Below are 20,555 nucleotides of genomic sequence, written 5' to 3'. Positions count from 1 at the left end.
CTTTTGACATCAGACCTTTCTCATCATTGACGATTCCACTGCTGATAATTAGGGTGTCTCGGATACAGAAAAACACCAAGCGAGTGACTCTGAACACAGGGCGCGTTATAAATCATGAACGCGACATCAAATAACGCCACACAAACTGAATGCGTGGAAGAAGCTCCTGTCCTTTCACTTATTGGTGAACGAATTGGTATTTTGGTCAACATAATCGCCAATATAGGGCTCATGTTCACGGCAATTTTGGGAAACGTTTCGATCCTTCTTAGCTTTATGTTTGTATCGTCTTTACGTAAAACTTCGAACTATCTTCTGCTTGGCTTAGCTTTGACTGATCTTGGAGTGGGACTTGTTGTTCATCCATTGTATATCTCTGTGATGTTAAGCGTCTACGCCAACTCTGCACCGCATTGTACTGTTTTGGTTATTTACAGCATATCGGTCTCATTTTTAGCTGGCGTCTCTTTTCTCTACATTGCAATGATTGGCTTGGATAGATATTTAGCGATCCGCCTACACCTGCGATATGGACAGATTGTGACTGAAAAACGATCCGTCATTACACAGGGAGCTGTATGGGTAATAAATGGGTTGCTATGCTTGGTTTGGTTAGCAGGTTTTCAAGTTTACTCCACGTTAGCGGCTGTTGTTGTTGCTATTTCTCTTCTCGGTACACTTGCTGTTTATGTTAAGATCTACCAAGTGGTCAAACGGCATAAAGCTCAAATTCGGGATCAAATGACAGTGCAGTTTTCAGAAACTGAGGTCAGTCGCTTGAAAAGGTTGCGGAAATCCGCTGTCAACACTCTTTACGTGTTCTTCGTCTTCATACTCTGTTATCTTCCATTTTTCGTTGTCACAGCAATAAACAACATTATACTGAAGTCTTCAAATGCATCGGTTGTTTTGGCTCATGAGTTCTCGATAACATTGATGCTTTCTAATTCTTCATTGAATCCACTGATGTACTGCTTGCGTCTTCGAGATTTTCGGACCGCTGTTAAGAAAACCTACAAGAGAATATTCTGTTTGGATTCTGAAGACGATTAAAACTACAGCAGCGCCGAAACTTATAAAGCATGTGAATCGCAATTAGTTTAATTTAATCTTCTTAAAATGGTTAATCAGGCCAAAGCGCGATGTGTATAATTATGAAAACAGGCGCAATCATAAAATGTATTCATCATTGGGAATTTTTATCCGTTTCAAATCTCGATGTCACAGAAGATGAGGAATTAACTATTCTTATTTACTTGGCTAATTACAGCTTCTTTCTAAGTGATCAAAATTCAAGAACTCCATACACGTTACTAAAACCCAATATCAGTTCAAAATGCTTAATCAGATGACATAACCATCAACAAACTTCCCTACAAGAGCTGAAAGAACGCCTCATAGTCAATGCATATTTTCATGCCTAAAGGTTATTATAAGGGCAGATGGTATGGACAAATTCAAAGTAAAACGGTCCTTTCATTGCCTTTTCTTGGTTTCTAGTTTACTTGTGTAGATATACCCAGTAATTTTTCTGGTAATTTTTCTGAAAGCTTTTGTCAATATATTTGGATAAGTGGTACCTTTATATATTTCATTACGTTTTCGTGACGTCAGTACTGGCTCTGAAACGTGCTGATATTCGAATGCTTTTTTCAGGACTGTTTATCGACCTCACGGTTTTGCAACTGGCACAAAAACGGATGCTGTCACGCGGTTCTCAATGGAGAGAGCCCCTTTGACGGTTTGATGGTAAAAAATTGGCCGTTTTGACGGTTAACGGTTAAATTTTAGGTCATTTGACGGTTGACGGTTAATTTTTCGGAATGACTTTAAAACTGAAGTGCAAATTTGGCTGTAATTTTTCATAAAAAAGATACAGTTTTGCTATAAGTTTTGTATTAAAAATTAAGACTTCGGTCTTAATTCCACTATGTGGCTAATTAGCGTAATTCCATCACCTTTGTTACCGTTGGACATATTAATCGCTTGCTCACGAGACTAGCTAAAGGCTTGCATATATTTTTATTATTGTGATATATTAAAACAGTCATTTATGAACAATATAACTTGACCCCATTTGAGTCAATCGTTTACTTCTTAATTAACGATATCTAAGACGTTTGACGGCCAATATCAGATGGCTTGCTCATTTGACGGTTGACGGTAAAAAATATTTGGCGGTTAACTTCTTGGGCATTAGACGGTTGGCGCTTAAGCCCATTGAGACTTTCTGTCACGATTGGTAGTAATGTGTGGTAACCAATGAGTCAGTCTACATCGAGTTATGTTAATTCACCTACTTTTGAGCCAATCACAGTTCACATCAGGTGTACTGGGCCTGCATTACCATGAAAAGAAAAATACCGAAACGATCACTTTTAAGAACTACAGCCTTGCATACGGCGGCTGCGCCCGAAATACGAGCGGTACTCAAAACTCGGCTTTCCTACCGAAATGACATGATAATACCCATTTTTAACAAAAATAAAGACAATGCTAAAATTGCTTTGGCCTCTTCAAGTAGTTAACTTGAGAATTCCGTGTTCAATTTGACGAGGAACAACATATTTTGTTCAACATAAGACAACTATGATCGTACCTGGCGACACTCGACGAACTACGAGCGAGTTGCCATGCCGGACGCCGGCGACCCATCTTTGGCGCCAAAGTAGAAGTTTTGAGACACAAAGTGTTTCATATTTTTCACTTTTTACAATCTGATATAGTTTTGTGAATTGAAAATCCCCTTTCGTGAATATTTAATGTCATCTCCCGTGACAAAAGTTGCATGATTTCAATGCCTTTCCACTGACGTCAGGAGAGTAAAGTTTTTCCCGCCTGCTGAATCCTGATTGGTCAATTGAAATCTCAAGCGAGCCAGCCGTATGCAAGGCCAGATTAGAGCGAACAAAATGAAAAAGCAAAAACAATTTTTTTATAGGGACGTCTGCCATGTGTAAAGCCCCCGAAATGATCCCGACGCCGAAATGATCTCCAACCCTGAAATGATCCCCCAAATCGACCCCGAAATTATCCCCGTTTTTCTTGTTATCAACCCCGCAATGATCCCTGGGACTGTGTATCGCTCAATGACGATAATCATAATGTTGACTGATAAAAAATAATAGTAATAAAAGATAGACTGCGATGCGTAACCACAAAAGTCAACAGAAACATGTTTAAAAGGCACTTTCCTATTAATATTGGTTTAGGCGAGGGTGGCCTGCGAATAATAAGCCCAGGATACATCTAGCACAGATCACAACCTCAACTGGATGGCTTTCTTAGGGCAAGAGGCCGAGGAACATTATCACAGTCTAGACCATGTTGCCAATCCTTCGACTGAAGAAGGCGAAAACGTTGTCGAGTACATGAAAATCAAGTACGATGAAGGAAAAATCTCCGAGGAAATTTGTCCCAAATGCAGCAGGAAGCCTGATAGCTCAGTTGGTAGAGCACTACACCGGTATCGATAGCAAAGGTCAATGGTTCCAATTAAGCCAACTGGGAGTTGGTCACATTGGGAATTCGTAATATACCCGTAGATGAAAGATCATATATTTGAATTGCGGTGAAAGACGTGAAGACATGATTGATCATCGCAGTAATACACAACTTAAGCAGCTGTGAAATTAAAGCCTGAAAAAAATTCAGGCTTGAACGGGTATATTGCGAACTCACAATGTGACCAGCTCCCAGTTGGCTTGATAGCTCAGTTGGTAGAGCACTGCATCGGTATCACAGAGGTCAATGGTGCCGGCGAATCCCGTTCAAGCCTGAATTTTTTGAGGCTCTAATTTCACAACTGCCTAAGTTGTGCGGCGGTATAACAGCGATGATCAATCATGTCTTCATAAAATGCTTTTTTGTCGCCTTTCAGGTCACTGAACAGTAACAACATACGAACAATTCACATGTTCACGAGCTACTAACGTAATGAAATATATCAAGTACCACCAACTGAAGAGATTATCAAGATATCACTCATCCAAACATATTGACAAAAGCTTTCAGAAAAATTACCATATGGTACTGGGTATGGTTCTCTTAATTCTACGATATATCTTCACCAGTAATTTGTAAACTAAGTGAAGGCAGTGAAGGGACCGTTTTACTTTAAATTTTTCTATACCGTCTGCCCTTATAATAACCTTTTGGCATGAAAATGAGCACGGAGTTTGAGGTATTGAGTTACAGTTTTTGTAGGGAAGTTTGTTGATGGTTATGTAATCAGATTTTACCATTTTGAATTAATATTGAGTTTTACTAATGGTACGGAGTTCTTGAATTTTTACCACTTTAAAAGAAGCTACATTTAACCAAGTAAATAAGAATAGTTAATTCCTCATCTTCTGTGACGCCGATATTTGAAAAGGATAAAAATGTCCTAAAGTTAAACTTGAGCTGCGCTGATGAAAATAGGAAATAGCCATGATGCGTACATTTTATTGCGTCTGTTGTCATAATTATACACAACCCGCTATAGCCTGATTAACCATCTTTAAGAAGATTAAAGTAATTACGATTCACAGGCTTTATAAGTTTCGGCGTTGCTGTAGTTTTATTCATGTTCAGAATCCAAACAGAATATTCTCTTGTAGGTTTTCTTAACAGCGGTCCGGAAATCTCGGAGACGCAAGCAGTACATCAGTGGATTCAATGAAGAATTAGAAAGCATCAATGTAACCGAGAACTCATAGGCCAATACAACCGATGTATTTGAAGACTTTAAAATGTTGTTTATTGCTGTGGCGACGAAAAAGGGAAGATAACATAACAGGAAGACGAAGAACACGTAAAGAGTGTTGACGGCCGATTTCCGCAATCTTTTCAAGCGACTGACCTCAATTTCCGACAACTGCACTGTCAATTGATCCCGAATTTGAGCTTTATGCCGTTTGACCACTTGGTAGATCTTAACATAAACAGCAAGTGTACCGAGAAGAGAAATAGCAACAACAACAGCCGCTAACGTGGAGTAAACTTGAAAACCTGCTAACCAAACCAAGCATAGCAACCCATTTATTACCCATACAGCTCCCTGTGTGATGACGGATCGTTTTTCAGTCACAATCTGTCCATATCGCAGGTGCAGGCGGATTGCTAAACATCTATCCAAGCCAATCATTGCAATGTAAAGAAAAGAGACGCCAGCTAAAAATGAGACCGATATGCTGTAAATAACCAAAACAGTACAATGCGGTGCAGAGTTGGCGTAGACGCTTAACATCACAGAGATATACAATGGATGAACAACAAGTCCCACTCCAAGATCAGTCAAAGCTAAGCCAAGCAGAAGATAGTTCGAAGTTTTACGTAAAGACGATGCAAACACAAAGCTAAGAAGGATCGAAACGTTTCCCAAAATTGCCGTGAACATGAGCCCTATATTGGCGATTATGTTAACTAAAATACCAACTCGTTCACCAGTAAGTGAAAGGAGAGGAACTTCCACGAGGCAGTCAGCTTGTGTGGCGTTATCAAATGGCGCGTTCATGGTTTATGACACGTCCTGTATTCAGAGTCACTCGCTTGGTGTTTTTCTGTTTCCGAGGCACCCTAATTAACAGCCGTGGAACAGTCAAAGATGTAAAAAGGTCTGATGTCAAATTAAATGTTGCTTTCTACAGGCTCCTGCTACCCTCAGAACTGATGTTCAGAAATGAATTGTTGCCGATTAATCCCGAAGCATTATTAACACAATCAACATGCGTTATGTTTTGAAAGTACACATTAGATTCCTCACTTGCGTCAATTGCAAATTTATTCGTTGCCCACCGAAAAATATTAACTGTCGAATGAAATTGTTGATCCACCTGCCGTTATTCAATAGTTGCTTTTTTCTTTTTTCGTTTCCATTGGCCAAAGAAAGGGAGCCTTCCTTTCACATAAGGCAGCTGTGTCGTGTGCGCAATTAAGATTTCCATTAACTGCTAACCTTGATGGTAATATACCCAGAAGGAGCGGAAGGTGCGGTATTCCCGGGTACGATAACGAAAATAAATAAAAAGATCAAACTAACTAGGGCGGGAAATGAAAATAATTATCTCAATTAGGCCATAGCCGTGCTCAGCGTCCATTTGAGTTGTATGACCAGACGGTGCCAAAATCTATATTTATTCATTCAACTGACAGTCTGTTTATTTTTTATGTATTACAAGAGACACCTTGGATACGAGATTGCGATTTGCATTAGCTGGTATGGATTATGTCTTCATTGAGACAATACTTGTTTAAAGTATTTTCTTATTACATTCAGTGAGAATATACCGTAAACAAGTATTGTCAAAGCAGCTGCGTTTCGCTATAGCTCTTCTGTTAACCGAAGTGTCTTAACGGAACTTATAAAGGTTGTAATTATTTCTGTCACCTATATCAAAAAGATCACAATTAAGTGTTTCTAATAAATATGCTTTCTTAGTTAATTTCAAGCGTTCTCAATTTCTCGATTTCGGCTAGGCAATATTTCGCAAGGTTTTAATTTCTCGATTTCAAAAGACAAAAGAAATAAGAGCATCAAATTTCGCGAAACCGCCCAAAGAAACGTTTCTTTCATCCTTTGTTAAGATCCTTTAGCCACTACTAAAATAACGCTTTATTGTCATTTTGATAAAATAATGTTCTAAAGACATTGGAGGAAAAAAGTGATTCAGAAGAACACCACTAAGCACGCGGTAGAGACGAAACTTCAGTTCAGCCTCTGTGGACGCCATTTTCTTGTCGAGCAACATTTACGCATATTCTGTGCAGTTGTTTAATTTTGTAATTTGAATGAGTATGGTATTAGATTTTGAAGTAGTAAATTTGGCCAATCTTTCTACTTGTTATATTTGAAATTCTATCATATTGTTCTCGTCTAGAAGCTCGTGCAATTTTGAGAAACTTTTCGAATACAACTTGCAGTGTAAATCTTTAATTGCATTCGCCTTCATATCATTGCCTATGCAGTTTTGGTATTCATATACCACACAAATGAATAGTGTTTTTCACGTGTTCTGATTGGTTAACGGAGGTGTTTAGCGGAGCACTATTCACTCCGAATCTAGAAAAGCAATTTGTACAGGTGATCGTAAGAATTCAAGCGCAAATAATTAGTTACACTTGTATCAATTTGCGCTACAGTGCAAATTAAAAATACATTGTATCTGCCTGCTCTTAACCAATCACAGTGATATGATTTTCTCTGTGATATAATAAGTTAATTAACTTCTGATTGACGTGGTTTATTGGCAATCATGGGATAACGCATAAAATTACAGATTGTCATTCTTGAGTATTGTAGAAATTTGTAACCCTTAATTAAAGAAGGCAGCTTGGCCGACGTACTAATCACTGGTCTTGTGAGCCGCAGATCTCGTCTTCAAGCTCTTTACCCTGCCAGTAGTTTGATTCGTTGGATCTTGTTAGTCTCGAGTTCAGCACCGTGGCCATTTGTTTGTAGATAGCTTACTGGTCTCACTAGTCTACGTTTTCTAACCATGCTATAATATACGGAGTATCTGTTTGGTTTGTTTGAGTGGCATACCTGAAAACTAGTAACAAAATCCCAAACTTGAAAACTGTTCCTTTTCCTCTAGGATGGGATAAAACTAAGATCTAGAAGCAGGCCTTAATCAACACTTTGTTTTAGATCGCAATACTGTTTGGCATCCTCTCTGGTAACAAGTAAGGATAAGGAAATTCCATTGATGCATTGCGTTGTTGGATCTCTTCAGAGACTCTCTGGAGGGAAGACTGAAAACGAGAAATAGCATCTTCTACTTCACTGCCCATCAGGGGACTTTGGGAGTAGTCTCCGATGAAACGCTACAAAAAAACACAGACATTAAAACAAAGACTGCTACAAACCAGGACAAAACTGCTGACACAGTTTCATGAACGTTTTAATTGCGTTTGATACCGGTCTAATAACATCAAGCCACATCAAATTGGAAACAAAAAAAAACCGTCAAAAATCTATAGTAAAATCGTCAAAATCTATACTAATTAAAGCCAAACCTCGTTCACGGTTGTCGGTGAATTTCTTTGTTTTAACTCGATGAATCATTAATTAGATTGAGAACCTCCACTTCCACTTCTAGCGCGTGTTCACTGTCAAGCTACCAAAGTCTGTTCCGGGCTGATAATTTTACCCATTTAGTACAGAACGACGGCGGGCGACTATCCTCTATACCCGATCTACTGAATTAGCCTGAGCACTTCGATCTCGATTTCCACCGAAGTTGATAGCTGAGAATTAATTCTTATAGTAATTTTAAGCGATGGAAATAACCCTTAAGCTCAGCTCAGTCGGTACAGCAACGATGATCAGTAATTAGGAGGTCGTGGCTTCGAAGCCCACTGACTTCAACAGGATTGACTACTGTGCTTCCCAATTTCCTTGCTGGGCTAACGCTCACAAAAAAATTCATGGTTGCTTTTCAGGATTTACTCCAAAGTTCATTCTCTAATTTCCATGGCCGGGTTGTTAGATAACCGATTAGCGCTAATCCAGGTTAAAAATGTTTTTCACTACTTATGTTTTGTGTAGTTTGAGATTGTTCAAATTCAAAACTGAACTTAAAAACGATGTAAACAAGAAACCTCACCAAAAAGTTGCAAAACTGAAATCAAAATTTTCGCTGATCCTGGGTTTGTAGCTAAATCGGGCTTTAAATAACACGACCGCGCCTAAGCTTTTTGAATTATAGCTTTCCTGCTCAATATTGCCTTGTAGTTTTTTAGAGTGATTTTCGCATATTACCTCGTCCTCTGATACTCGCGTCAGAGCGTACATGGTAGCAATATGCCAACCAGCTTGACTCTTGTTCGGCAGAGTATCCATGATGAGCTCCAGAGTCGCCTGGTTTTTCCTTGTGGGTGCTGGCAGACGCATGACTGGCGGAACATTTGGTATGAAGGCTGTGAATTCCATCTGGGAAAAGTTGACCGCTGCGTGTTGACACGAGCATGTGAACACAACACAGACCAAGATGTGAACAAGCTGATCACGTGTTTGCAAACTGTCGGGAAACTCGTGATCTACGTCACCTTCTCTAACAGGGAGGCCATCGTCGTGGATTTCTCTCACCCAGGACTGTATTTCGTAATCCTTGGCTACGTCATCATCTGACTGATAGAAAATGCCGATGAATTCCCGGATGAAATCTGAGATGGCTGTCCACAAGCGAAGTCCGTCATCCCTAATAAATTGGTCATGCAGTTACTTAAGGTATCGTTTTGATTTATCCACAGATGAATACCTAAGACTCATAACCCCTCTCTTTTGACTACATTTTAACTCCCCTGATTAATGATTAATAAGTCCTTAATTCAGGATTCCAATATTTTAGCAAGCCGCCACCTCTATTAAGGCTCTCTCTCCCATGCAGTTTCAAGATATTGAGCCAATCAGGGAATGAAATTGTTTGATAAATAGCCCTATGTCTGAAAGGTTTCAATCTCCAGGATCTGTTCAATATTCTCTCTGACTGCTTTAAAGCTTATCTATGATCAGTCACATTTTAAGCTTCCATCTTGTTAACCTGTTATCACTTTCTCCTCTCTGGGTCTCGAGGAGAAATGTCACAAAAACGGGCAGGTCACAAGAATAATTAAAACTGTCGCTCCACCATGTCCTTGCAACATATCTCCGAGTGGGTGCCGGCGTTAAGAGCATCGCGGTTAACTTTGCACCAAAAAATAAAGCTGACTGTACAATTTTATACTTTGTCTACGAAGGATTACCGAGTAATACAAATATCACTCACCTGTAATAATAATTTGGCAACTTCTCAATATCATCAACACCTTTCTTCTTCAACATGTCTGGCAAAGAGAGCATCTCAAATTTGAAATTCTTGTACGTCTTTTCTAGCAGTTGGATGTGACCTCCACCTCCTATGCTAAGAGTCTTGTCCACGATACCTCCTGGTGCAATCAGTTCATTTCTTGCCAAGGTGTTAACGGCCATGACATAGCGGAGATGAGAAAACAGAAGTTGGAAGACTGGATGGATTGATGGCAGCTGACGCCATGTGGCAACAGCAAACGCTTCCATAAGCAAATGAGTTTTGGATAAGTGAGTCCCCATCTGTAAAAATTAGCATAATACTGAGGTTGAGTTTACTACTCATTAAAGGGAGTAATTAATTGTTTAGTTAACTGAATTAAGAATTTCATTTCTGGCTTTGCTAAGCGTGGAATAATAAGCACTTAATGACTGGCCCCAAAGGAAAAAGTGAGTCTGGTTTCCCCGAGACAAAAAAAAAAATACTGCCAAAAAATTGTTTCTTTAACGCTGGCTGGCACACAAATTTGAAGCTGTTTCAAAGAGCATGACCTGATCATGTCCGAGTCAAACATTTTACACGTTCCCTTCAATCGGAAAATGTATTTGAGTTGGGAGATATAACAACTTGCATTCATCCGCATTCATTGTTTACTGACCTGATGTACTTGATGGTCAGCGTTGCGGACCCACATTTTTGCCAGCAGCCAATCATAATATGAGTCTCTAGTAGTCCATATTGGGTTGGTCATGCTGGGTTGTTGGAACAGCTGGATAGCAATAGGCACCAGATTCCCAGAGCTCTTCACGTAAAATAAACAAAGAGGCTCCGCTGCGTAAAATAGCGTAGAATTGCCGTCCTCGCCACTACGTTTGATGCCCTCGAGTTCTTTGTAATCGACAATGTAAACGTGGCCGGCCTAAAAAGGAGATATTTCATGAAATATTTTGGAGCCTAATAACTGCTTAAGCATGCTGCTTGCATGAAAAAAATTCTAGTTGTTGGCAATTGTTCGCTCTGACTCTGAAATGCTATGATACGACAGGATTGTACCCTGTTTGGCGAGGTTGCGACTAGCCAAGTTTGCTTTTCTCAGCTGCGGTAGAGTATTGCACCGGTAACCCTGGAATCGAGGATTGTCAGAGTTAAACTTGCCCTGGCTTGTTTGAAAAACACATTTACGAAACTGATTTCTTCAGACAATACTGTCTAATGACTTACAATTTTTATGCCTCATAGGTCATAAAATTTGCCAGTAACGTTGTACATGTAACTTTGGTTCCCGGGGAAACCCTTTGCAAACCTCCAACACTCATGGGACGTTGTTTCTTCCAGGTAGTGAGGAATTTCATCATCTGTTTTTTTTTTTTTTTTTTTTTTTTTCACAGCAATCAATATGGAAGTTCGACGTTTGAAGAGGGGAGGATGGATGCTCTTGGGTTTGACAAATAGATCAATTTCTTTGAATTTACATTGCCAAATAGTGAACGAAATAACACTCCGTGCTATTTAAAAAGGCCAGCACGCATCAAATTCAAATCTGCTTGTAAATCAAGCCAATAACGTTTGCTCAACACGAGTTTACGTTTTACCTTAATCTCTTCTTCCAATGTCCTCCCTCGGTCAAGAAAGTTTTGGACCATTTCGTTTGTGACGGGGAAGTTAATTGGTAACTCGTAGCATCGTTCAATGACACATGGGTTACAACCATTGAGAAACTGGTAGCCAAACATTCTGTCCTCCATCCACAGGTCATTGTCAGCAATTTTAGGTACATCGCCTGTCCAACCAGTGAAGATCTTTTTAAAGCTATCGAAATTTCCCCAGCTGTCGCAAAGAGTGTACAGATACGAAAGACCAAGATTTGCAACCCCGTGAAGACAACCATGGTGGAACGATCGTGTCTTCTCGTCGGAAAACTGGGCGTCTTTAGGGAGATCATTGTGTTTAGGAGCATGAATGAAGCCCGGCAAATCAGTCACACCAGGGGGGAGTTGTCCCCAGAGGTACTGCTCTTTTCGTTGCTGTACCTCAAGGATGCGTTGGCCTCTTATGGCTGCTGGCTGATCTTGAAATGGAAGGAGAGCTAGACAAACCCAAATGAAAATAACAATGAACCTTTAGGACTAGTACTTAGATGTTTAAACAAAAGTGGATTATTTTATTTAAAAGTTGAACGGGCTTTTCAAGGAGAAAGGCCTGATATATATGTTCGCATTCGCCATTTCAGGGAAACTAAAAGATAATTTAAACTCTAAATTATGGCGTTCTATGGATATGGAGGGAAGTGGCTTTGGTATTCCTTTTGATTAGTGTTTTGTTACTCGTACTTCTAAACAGTGAACGTAAACACAGAAAACATTGCTTTCGCCACCACTATTATAGATAAACGCACTGAACGATGTATTATTGGGATTTATGGCGAAAGAGTTCTGACATTATATTTTTCGCTTCTTTTTCAGTAGAGAAATAAACAAATTAAACCTAAAGATTTGGTGGTCCAGATGCAAGCAAAAGAGTACGCATTTATTCATAGTCTTGGGCTATTTGAAAACTTTCTTATTATTAGAATTTGCAATGATTTGTAGCCTAGCATAACTTGCGAGTCCGATGGCTGAGCAAAAACGATCAATTTTTGTTCGTTCCGTAATTCATTTGATCGTTCGTTCATACGGTTCGCATATCGTAAGTTACGAATTTATTTATGAACCAGAGTGGTAGTCCCTCAGGACCAACACAATTTGTTTCCAACCAATTATTTTCCAGGCATTCAATCTAGTTAGTTGGGGTGCAGCGCGAAAAAACGGAGCAGCGAAAAAAGGGAGACAGAGGCCTTTTTCGTGAGGCATTTTTCGCGCTACGCCCCAACTAACTGCAAGCCTTGAAGGGGCTAACCTTTTCCTTGAAATACAACCATGTCATCCACGACCCAACGGTAACAGGAGAAGTGGAAGGTTTCCTCTTGCTTTGAGCTTGTGACGGTAATCTTGTTCACAAACCAGTCCGAGAACCATCCCGAGCCGTCATTGTAAAGATGAACCATCAATACTTCTCCAACATCCATCGCTTGTATTTTGTATTCGTCTGTGTGCCCAGCTTCAAAGTCATTCTTCCAGGAGCTAAGAGAATGTTTCTCTGTTTTCCCTTTGGTTCCTAAAACGATTAAATTCCAGTAAACTTGAAAAATAGGTTCAGTTAGTTTTAAATTTAGTCATTTTTCCTACCAGGCGCGAAATAAAGTGGCTTTTAAGAACCACAAATGATCTAACTTGGAAAATGTAAAACTCAAAGATAGATCAGCGTAATGGGTTGAGGTCAATTTATAATGTGTAAGACCATAAAAGAGGACAAAAACAGTTCTAATGAAAGCAGATCCTTTACCTGTGAGCGACACAGAAATGTTTGCATTGGTTCCCGCCTCCTTCTGAGCACCAGTCTCCACGCTTATGACATATGTGGCTTCGTGATCTGGTTCCTGGCTTGAGCTTCTCATTGATCGAATCTTCTGTGTCCTCTCGTACACCTCCTTTCTTATATGAGCTATACAGTTGGAATCATAGATAGTGCGAGCCGGTAGAAAGTAAAGAGAACTCGGCAGATTCCCACAGCTAAACTTTAATCCTTCGGTAACATCCGGGGTAAGGAGAGCAGTCAATGTGACGTCAGCCACGTCCAGCCAGGGGTGAGTAGCCTCATCCCAGTACCTCGCGATATTGAGAATGGCCGGTGGGTCGTCTGACTTCGCCTCGTGTAGAGTTAACTGAAGCTTGTACTTGACTGGTCCACGAGAAATCCTCTCCTTAAACTCTTCCTTCAAATAGTCTTTCGCTCTTGTCTCTGAGGGCAGTCTTTTATTGTCCCTACAACCACGAAATACGAGGTCAGAAATACGAGTATACATTGTATGCTAGCGACTTCGACACGTTAATAAAGTATCTTATCTTATTTTATCTTACTCCTTTGACAATGCAGGTATTTGCCATTCTCAATTTTAATTTTAAACCCTTGCTGTAGCCGGATTAGTCTGACCGTGATTTCTCGCCATTACTCAATTCAAAACTACTATTTCGAGAGTTGGGTCGAATTAGCCCAAGCAAGAACTGACGTCACACACACAGCTCTGCAAAAAACGCTTAACGTGGTATGTACGCACGAGAGTGTCACATCTTCTAGGTATTTGCCCTTCTCAATTTTAATTTTAAATTCGCTTTCGGGAGGTTGAAAACAAAGGAAAATTTTAAACTTTTAGCTCTAAAAGTGGTCGCAGTCGCTTACGAGGGGTGGTTGCTTACAAGAGGTTCCAAATATAGTGATTTAACTCGGAAACTTTTGGTATTTTGAAAAACTGGTCGCTGAGGAGAGGTGGTCGCAAGCGGAGGTTCAACTGTATGCTAATCATCGGTTGAGCTTATGACGCAACGAACAAAATCCGCGGAAGACAAATAAAACTGTGTAATGGTAAAATTGAACATTTGCGAACTAGCTACTGGCGGTGGCTCATTTTTAGTTCAGCTGCCTTCGCAGCTACTTTCTTTATGAACTGAAATGGCTGTAGAACCTTACCATATTTTTCTCTGTTCATCTTCTGACAGCAAACCTGTTTCCGGTGACCCATCAGCGGGAATCAGTCGGAATCTGACATATCGCTCAACGCGGTCAAGAGCGTTGAAGCCCAGGATTAATTCTGAGTAATACCGCTGATCATGAAATGAGTGTGGTGCCCGACGCAGCCCGTCTATGTTACTGGCCAACCTAATTATTGAAAGAATGCAAAAAAAATTTGTATATATGTACATATTATTTGAATTTTTCTTTGGTTTTGTTCACTACATTTTTGGTGGCATCTGTCCACCTTCATCAGAGTGAAAAGGTATCTTCGTTATTACGCAGCTTTTTGTTTACGCGCTTGAACACGCGTGGAGATCGGAGTTTAAACTGAAAACAAAGGAGAATGAGCACACAGAAAGAATTTTTTTTCGACCATCGCGTTTGCGTTCATCGTTGTGTGCCAACACCCTAGAGAGATTGCCTTTTTTATAGCTTGTAATTCCTCGTTCGAGGATCGTGGCGTCTCTTGGGTGGATACCATTATCAGCTCTTTGCGTGTGTACATATTCTTGAAAACTAAAAGTTATACTCGTTTTAATGCTGTGTAGGTGTATAACAAGTTTATCCAATGCATACTCTACTTTATTTTGTTGAGAGAAGATGTAAGTAGAGTACGACAGTTAATCCACTATATAGGCCCATGTTGGCCTACTTAGACATTTTACCGAGTTCTTGTGAAGGTAAATAAATGTTACCACATCGTAGAGAATGAATTTGCGTGTAAAGCCGTTATGGCTCATGTCCACATATAGTGAGCTAAATTCGCGCCACATGATTAGCTATTTCTACCCTCTTTAGGAAAAAACTTGATTAAAATTACTTTTGGAAAATGATCTCTACGGAGGATTACCTCGCTTATCCTTTATTCTTTTTTCGGTTTTGTTTCTCGAGGACAGTTACTAGACGTCTATCCTTTTTATCACTCATCAAATGAATTTCTTCTCCCCGCATGGGGATAGACGTTAATTTGCTTTTAAAAGTGAAACCAAAGTTTTCTTTGCAACGAAGATAATTAAGTTTACTTACATGTCAGGGCTATCCAGGTAAAAGTCTTTCACGTTACCACTCCGATTAGCTTTCAGCGCATTATATATCGACTGTACATTACTCAATACGCTGCTTCTCCCAGTCGACATTGTAATATCAAGTGGGGAGTCTTCATCACTATCAGCAAATCGGATAGAAGCGCTCAAGAAATCTAACATCGCATCATCGATGGACTTAAGTATTGAATGTCGAACGCACACCGGGAAAGTTCTGCCAGGAATGAAGAACTCACACTCAGGAAACTGGAGCGTAGCTACAATTGTTGCGAAGCCCTGGGCTCCAACGCCGATCGCATGAGTAGGTCGTTTTCCAGTGCACATTGCAGCGGCACCAAAGAGAAATTTAATTTTCTCTGTCTCGACCCTGAGCTTAACACCATCAAAAATGCCTCTTGAGGGAACCTGAAAGAGAAGAAATGATTTGAAGTAAATAAGTCGTGTATCTGGAATCAGTCTGATTTTCTGTTCTTGGAGCAGGCTTCCTAATGACTTGCAGGTTTTAAAGTCTTCTGTTCGCTGTGGCTTAATTAGCGGCCCCTTTCATGGCGCAATGCAAGCGTACTTTTACAAAGCAGCGCATTTTGATCACACAAGCCCCATCTTCGATTTAAACTCGGAAGAGGCCTTGGGAGAGACGAAAAGTGTCCTAGGGAGTAGGACTGAGGCTGAAAGAGGAGTATGAAGTAGGGGTGGGGAAGGAATTTGATTTTCCTTATTCAGTCCTTACTTCTCCTTGGCCACGGTAGCAAGCTAGCTAGTACCGATAACTCGCAAGCACACATTAAACTGCCTTTACCTTATCTGCTTCCTTCATTTTCCTGTCAAAGTCTTCTTCTCCTCTGATTTCCTTAAAAACATCGTAACCGATATTTTTCCCTAGAATGGTAGATTGTTAAATCACAGACACACACATTAAGGTGTTTAACAGAACTTTCCACGGACTCTAAAGCTCAAGAACAAGATACTGTATTGAACTTCCTTTTAGGAACTGTGCCATAATTATACGGAGGGGGGTTGTAAAATGTGCCTCACACGGTCATATATAATTTCTTCAACCATTAATTATCATGTACCAGCAATATTGATTAACGATTGTAATAGGTAATTTATTCGTTAATTACCTATTACAGAACCAGTAGAGTACCACCCCTATCTTTGAGTTGAGCTTCAGTCAGACGTGAAATGGTCTGAAATGGGACCACCACATAAAACATATCATGCAGAAAAGGCAAACCGCTCACTGGAATTCCTGAGAAGGAACCTGTAAAAATGTCCACAAGAGATCAAGGAGCTAGCTTATACAGTCTTGACAAGACCACCACATAAAACATAGAACAGAAAAGGCAAACCGCTCACTGGCATTCCTGAGAAGGAACCTATAAAAATGTCCACAACAGATCAAGGAGCGAGCGTATACAGTCTTGACAAGACCACATGTAGAGCATGGCTTTGCATCAGCTGTGTGGGATCCCCATCTAAAGAAAGATGTGAAGAGTGTGAAAGCCATCCAGAGGCCAAAAGCCAGATTCGTTAAGGGTGATACAGAGGATACAGAAGGGGAGATAGCATTGTGACATAGTTGTTAAACTGCGATTTTGAATGGCCAACCCTTAGAAGTTTTTCACGAATCGTTGCATGGCAGAAACACAATTTCCATCCCAGCTCACCTGAAGGTGCCTTCAAGTTACCACACAAGATCACAGGCAACCTACATCAACCCAGGGACACGAGGAGAGATCTACCAAAACAACTTCTTCCTAAGAACAATGACAAAATACAACAGCTTGCCACACAACATACGCCACTTCAAACCAGAGACCCCTTTCAGACATTCAAGAATTTAATGCTTTTATTTGCTTTTTGTTTTTAAGAGCACCATGCACAGCGCAGTATTACTTTGCACTGTATTAACTTGATCACATGTACCAGCACATGCACTCCGTGGCGGGATGAGCAACCTTTGCCATGTAAAAATGTGGATGTAGATGTAGGAATAAAATCAGATGTGGAGAATATTAGCAATATAATACATACATTCCATTTTGCCTCCTCAGTTCCTTGCCAAATGTTGATCCTGCAAGAGTTGTTATATTTGTTAAGCGGTCACGATCTGAGAACCACAGCTAATAAGCTATGTTATGGGACCCTCTTGTATAGCTAAAGAAAATAATGAGACTGAACACATGAAAAGAGTTGGAAGTTTGATTGATAGTTTTCTAAACTAGAGACATAATCTGTCGGAGCGGACTTGAGCAAGAGCTTTTAGTGTGTCTTGCTATGCGTTCCAGTATCGGGGATAATTCGTCAAGATAAACTATTTGCTTTGGTGCGCCGAACTGAAAGCTTAGCGTGATAGCATGTGCCGTCTGAACGTTCCACGTTGTTCAATTTTTTTTTAATTTTTTAAAAACCAAAAAGTATCGAACAACATAGAATAAATTCAGGGTTTAGACGAGGCCTACTCTGGGGCCTTTCAAGGCCCCAAAGTGACTTTGGGCCACTGTGGCCCAAAGTCGGTTAAAGTCGCCTTAAGTCGCCTCTCGTTAAGTCGCCTTAAGTCCCCCTAAGTCGCTCTAAGTCGTCTAAAGTCCCTTTAAGTTGCTAATCCTGGTTAGTTTAACAAGGCTTTGAACAACCCGGCCCTGGATGTTTGAGACTGCCTCCCCTAAAGTCGCGCTAAGTCGCAATGTTTATTCTGCCAATTTTGCTTAAATCGCCCAAAGTCGCCTTAAGTTACGACGACTTTTAAAAGGTCCCAGAGTAGGTTTTAAAGATTCCCGCTTTTAAAGATTCCCGCTTTTAAAGATTCCCACTTTTAAAGATTCCTCATTTTAAAGATTCCCGCTTTTAAAGATTCCCCGTTTTAAAGATTCCCGCTTTTAAAGATTCCCCATTTTAAAGATTCCCCGTTCCCCTTTCCCCGTTCCCCATTCCCATTCACCCATTCTTTATTTTCCGTTTTAAAGATAGCTGTTAAGTTCAAAGGCATGTATTTTTGAGCATGTACAATTAGTCCCATAGTAGCTTTTCTCAAAAATGACGAATTGCTTTGGTAATTAAATGCATGGCAACTATATTCTGGTACTACCTATCGATTTGTAGTTATTTGCGCTACACCTAAACTAAACTCTTGTCAAGTATTTATTTTGTTTACATGAAACGAGACACCCATGGAAACCGCAAAACATTTCCGGTGTGCACGAAGGCTTTGAAATGGACGGGAGGCGCAAAACTTCACACTAAAATGCCTAAAAAATGATAAAAACAAAATCCTAAGTGGATTTTTAGATTTCTGAAGGTGGTTGCAGGTGGTTGTAGATGGTTTTAGGCGGTTGTAGGTGGTTGTAGGTGGTTGTAGGTGGTTGTAGGTGGTTGTAGGTGGTTTTAGCTCCTTCCATGTTTTAGTATTTACGGGTTTCTGTCACCAATTTCTGTGGTCAAGATCTCGCTCCTGCTTGGTTATAACACAATAAGCATTCCAAACATATTTTAGGTGTTCGCGGTTTTCTGAGTTTGACTGTCAAATGTATTTGGCACTGTTGTGCTAATTGGGGACCCTTGAAACAAACATACAAATATTTCAAATAGAACATAAACCATTGAGAATCCCAACTATCAACTATTAGTCCCGCGTGTAATGTACCGTTTATACTCAGAACTGACTGACAAGGCATGCAAACAATACATCTGGTCCCCGTATTCCTTGCTGAAGTTGAAAATGATCCGGACTACGACTTAATTATCCAACCTTGCCACGTACGGGTTTGACGGTTTGGAATTTGAATACCATGTACCTTTATATTTAGCCTTGTACTCACTACTTCGGATGCGCTTGGTTTTATACCTGTAGACTTTCTAACATTTCCATCCAGTAATACTTCCCTGGTTCGTCGATTAGCGAAAGTCGACTTGTGGGAATTCTACACTGCATAACTTGCACTAATTTAATCGAAAGATTTTTCCAGCAATCATGGCATAGAGGGACCGACTATGCTCTTTAGCATGAGTTAAAAACCGTTTTTTGGCAAATCTAATCCAGCCGGAATGCCTAGTTCACACTCTAGCGACATTTTTAAACCTAAATCATGATATGACAACGACGTCCCTTTGGATGGATAAGGTTTGGTCTTGCTCATATTGTACCGCCCTTCATGTAAGGAAAATCAAACTATTATTCGGGTAGCATACCTTTTGAAGACTTGCGTTCTGTATTGATTAGCACTGACTCACGATCAGGTGATGTAAAGTGGCCGGCACAGTCGCTGTTAATGTCGCTGTTGGTGAAGTCTATGTGTTTGTTCGCGGTATTCAGCAGAGATAACGCCAGAGGCTTTAGCCCTAAAGCGATTAAATTTAGAAACACGAACAGAAGGCTTTTTTCTTTCTCTTCTCTCGTCCCAACCTGTTCTCGTTCATAACGCCCAGTTGCCGATAAATACATGTTGGGCCAGTTCAAGGCCAAGGGCAAAGTTTTTGTTGATACGGACCGACCAAAGTTTTTCTTTTTTAAAAAAATAATTTGTATATGAAATTACCAAAATAAGACTGGGCGGAAGATTTTAAAATACACAGAGCACAAAAGCCATTCAAATGCGCGCGCATGCTCAAAAGCGAGGATAAAAAATCTCCGAAGTTTCATTGTCAAAGCTTAACGGATCCAAGAAAATCTAACAAAGCCCGGTGTAAATTGTTTTGAAGGGTAAAAATGGGTTTCTGACATTGCCACAAAAATTCCAAAAAAAATACAGCTGCTTTGCTTGTGTCGACAGGCAGCTAAGTCAGTTATACACGATTAAACTAAATTAAAGTAGTAGTTATCACTAAATCTGCCCCCGCTCTCTTTTATTTCTGCTGATAGAAAACAATAATATTGAACATTTTTGTATGAACTAAAAATTCTACTTTTTTTTGTTTGTAAACTATATCACTCATACTGTTCCAGTAACTTAGGCATCTTACCATGAATATGATCCAAACAATCAACTAAGTTAACTAAACCAACACATTCTGTTTAACTCATTCTATCACATGATATTCTTTACATAATACTCTCACGAGAGCATTTACAGCAGGGCAGTTTTACCATATCTCGTTAGAAAAGACGCAAAAAGTACTTTCTGGAAAAAAAATA

At 40.0% G+C, this 20,555-nt stretch overlaps 4 protein-coding genes across 4 annotated transcripts; 1 reads left to right on the top strand and 3 right to left on the bottom strand.

The window, feature by feature from the left end:
* LOC149102496 (octopamine receptor beta-1R-like) lies at positions 1-1,484 on the top strand. Its single transcript, XM_089274413.1, has one exon. The coding sequence runs from the start codon at positions 115-117 to the stop codon at positions 1,051-1,053; it is 939 nt and encodes a 312-aa protein (XP_089130539.1). The 5' UTR covers positions 1-114; the 3' UTR covers positions 1,054-1,484.
* Positions 1,485-4,430: 2,946 nt separating this feature from the next.
* Positions 4,431-6,053, bottom strand: LOC110056605 (octopamine receptor beta-1R-like). The gene has a single exon (XM_020763117.2). It carries the CDS (start codon positions 5,495-5,497, stop codon positions 4,562-4,564), a length of 936 nt encoding a protein of 311 aa, XP_020618776.1. The 5' UTR covers positions 5,498-6,053; the 3' UTR covers positions 4,431-4,561.
* A 62-nt stretch (positions 6,054-6,115) lies between these two features.
* Positions 6,116-14,566, bottom strand: LOC110056634 (allene oxide synthase-lipoxygenase protein-like). Its single transcript, XM_089273330.1, has 8 exons — positions 14,334-14,566; positions 13,152-13,630; positions 12,666-12,923; positions 11,363-11,856; positions 10,429-10,689; positions 9,750-10,072; positions 8,744-9,182; positions 6,116-7,806 (listed from the first exon to the last, which is right to left on the bottom strand). The coding sequence occupies exons 1-8, from the start codon at positions 14,564-14,566 to the stop codon at positions 7,627-7,629; spliced, it is 2,667 nt and encodes an 888-aa protein (XP_089129456.1). The 3' UTR covers positions 6,116-7,626.
* An 829-nt stretch (positions 14,567-15,395) lies between these two features.
* LOC149102495 (allene oxide synthase-lipoxygenase protein-like) lies at positions 15,396-17,621 on the bottom strand. Its single transcript, XM_089274418.1, has 3 exons — positions 17,459-17,621; positions 16,221-16,300; positions 15,396-15,826 (listed from the first exon to the last, which is right to left on the bottom strand). The coding sequence occupies exons 1-3, from the start codon at positions 17,463-17,465 to the stop codon at positions 15,401-15,403; spliced, it is 513 nt and encodes a 170-aa protein (XP_089130544.1). The 5' UTR covers positions 17,466-17,621; the 3' UTR covers positions 15,396-15,400.
* Between the last annotated feature and the right edge of the window lie 2,934 nt (positions 17,622-20,555).

This window comes from Orbicella faveolata, unplaced genomic scaffold (assembly GCF_042242905.1).
Source record: "Orbicella faveolata isolate gen_17 unplaced genomic scaffold, um_ofav_v1 contig_35, whole genome shotgun sequence".
Lineage (NCBI taxonomy): Eukaryota > Metazoa > Cnidaria > Anthozoa > Scleractinia > Merulinidae > Orbicella > Orbicella faveolata.
Note: the sequence above shows the minus strand (reverse complement) of the source record. Positions and strands in the feature narration are given on the sequence as shown.

What these genes read in the sequence shown, in the direction of transcription:
- LOC149102496 (XM_089274413.1), top strand. Translation starts at nt 115, where the DNA reads ATGAACGCGACATCAAATAACGCCACACAAACTGAATGCGTGGAAGAA.
- LOC110056605 (XM_020763117.2), bottom strand. Translation starts at nt 5,497, where the DNA reads ATGAACGCGCCATTTGATAACGCCACACAAGCTGACTGCCTCGTGGAA.
- LOC110056634 (XM_089273330.1), bottom strand. Translation starts at nt 14,566, where the DNA reads ATGTACATATATACAAATTTTTTTTGCATTCTTTCAATAATTAGGTTG. An exon ending in GATGAACAGAGAAAAATATG is followed by an intron (nt 13,631 to 14,333) that starts GTAAGGTTCTAC and finishes TCGTGGTTGTAG; the next exon opens with GGACAATAAAAGACTGCCCT. An exon ending in CTGACCATCAAGTACATCAG is followed by an intron (nt 10,073 to 10,428) that starts GTCAGTAAACAA and finishes TAATTTTTACAG; the next exon opens with ATGGGGACTCACTTATCCAA.
- LOC149102495 (XM_089274418.1), bottom strand. An exon ending in AAATGAAGGAAGCAGATAAG is followed by an intron (nt 15,827 to 16,220) that starts GTAAAGGCAGTT and finishes CTTCTCTTTCAG; the next exon opens with GTTCCCTCAAGAGGCATTTT.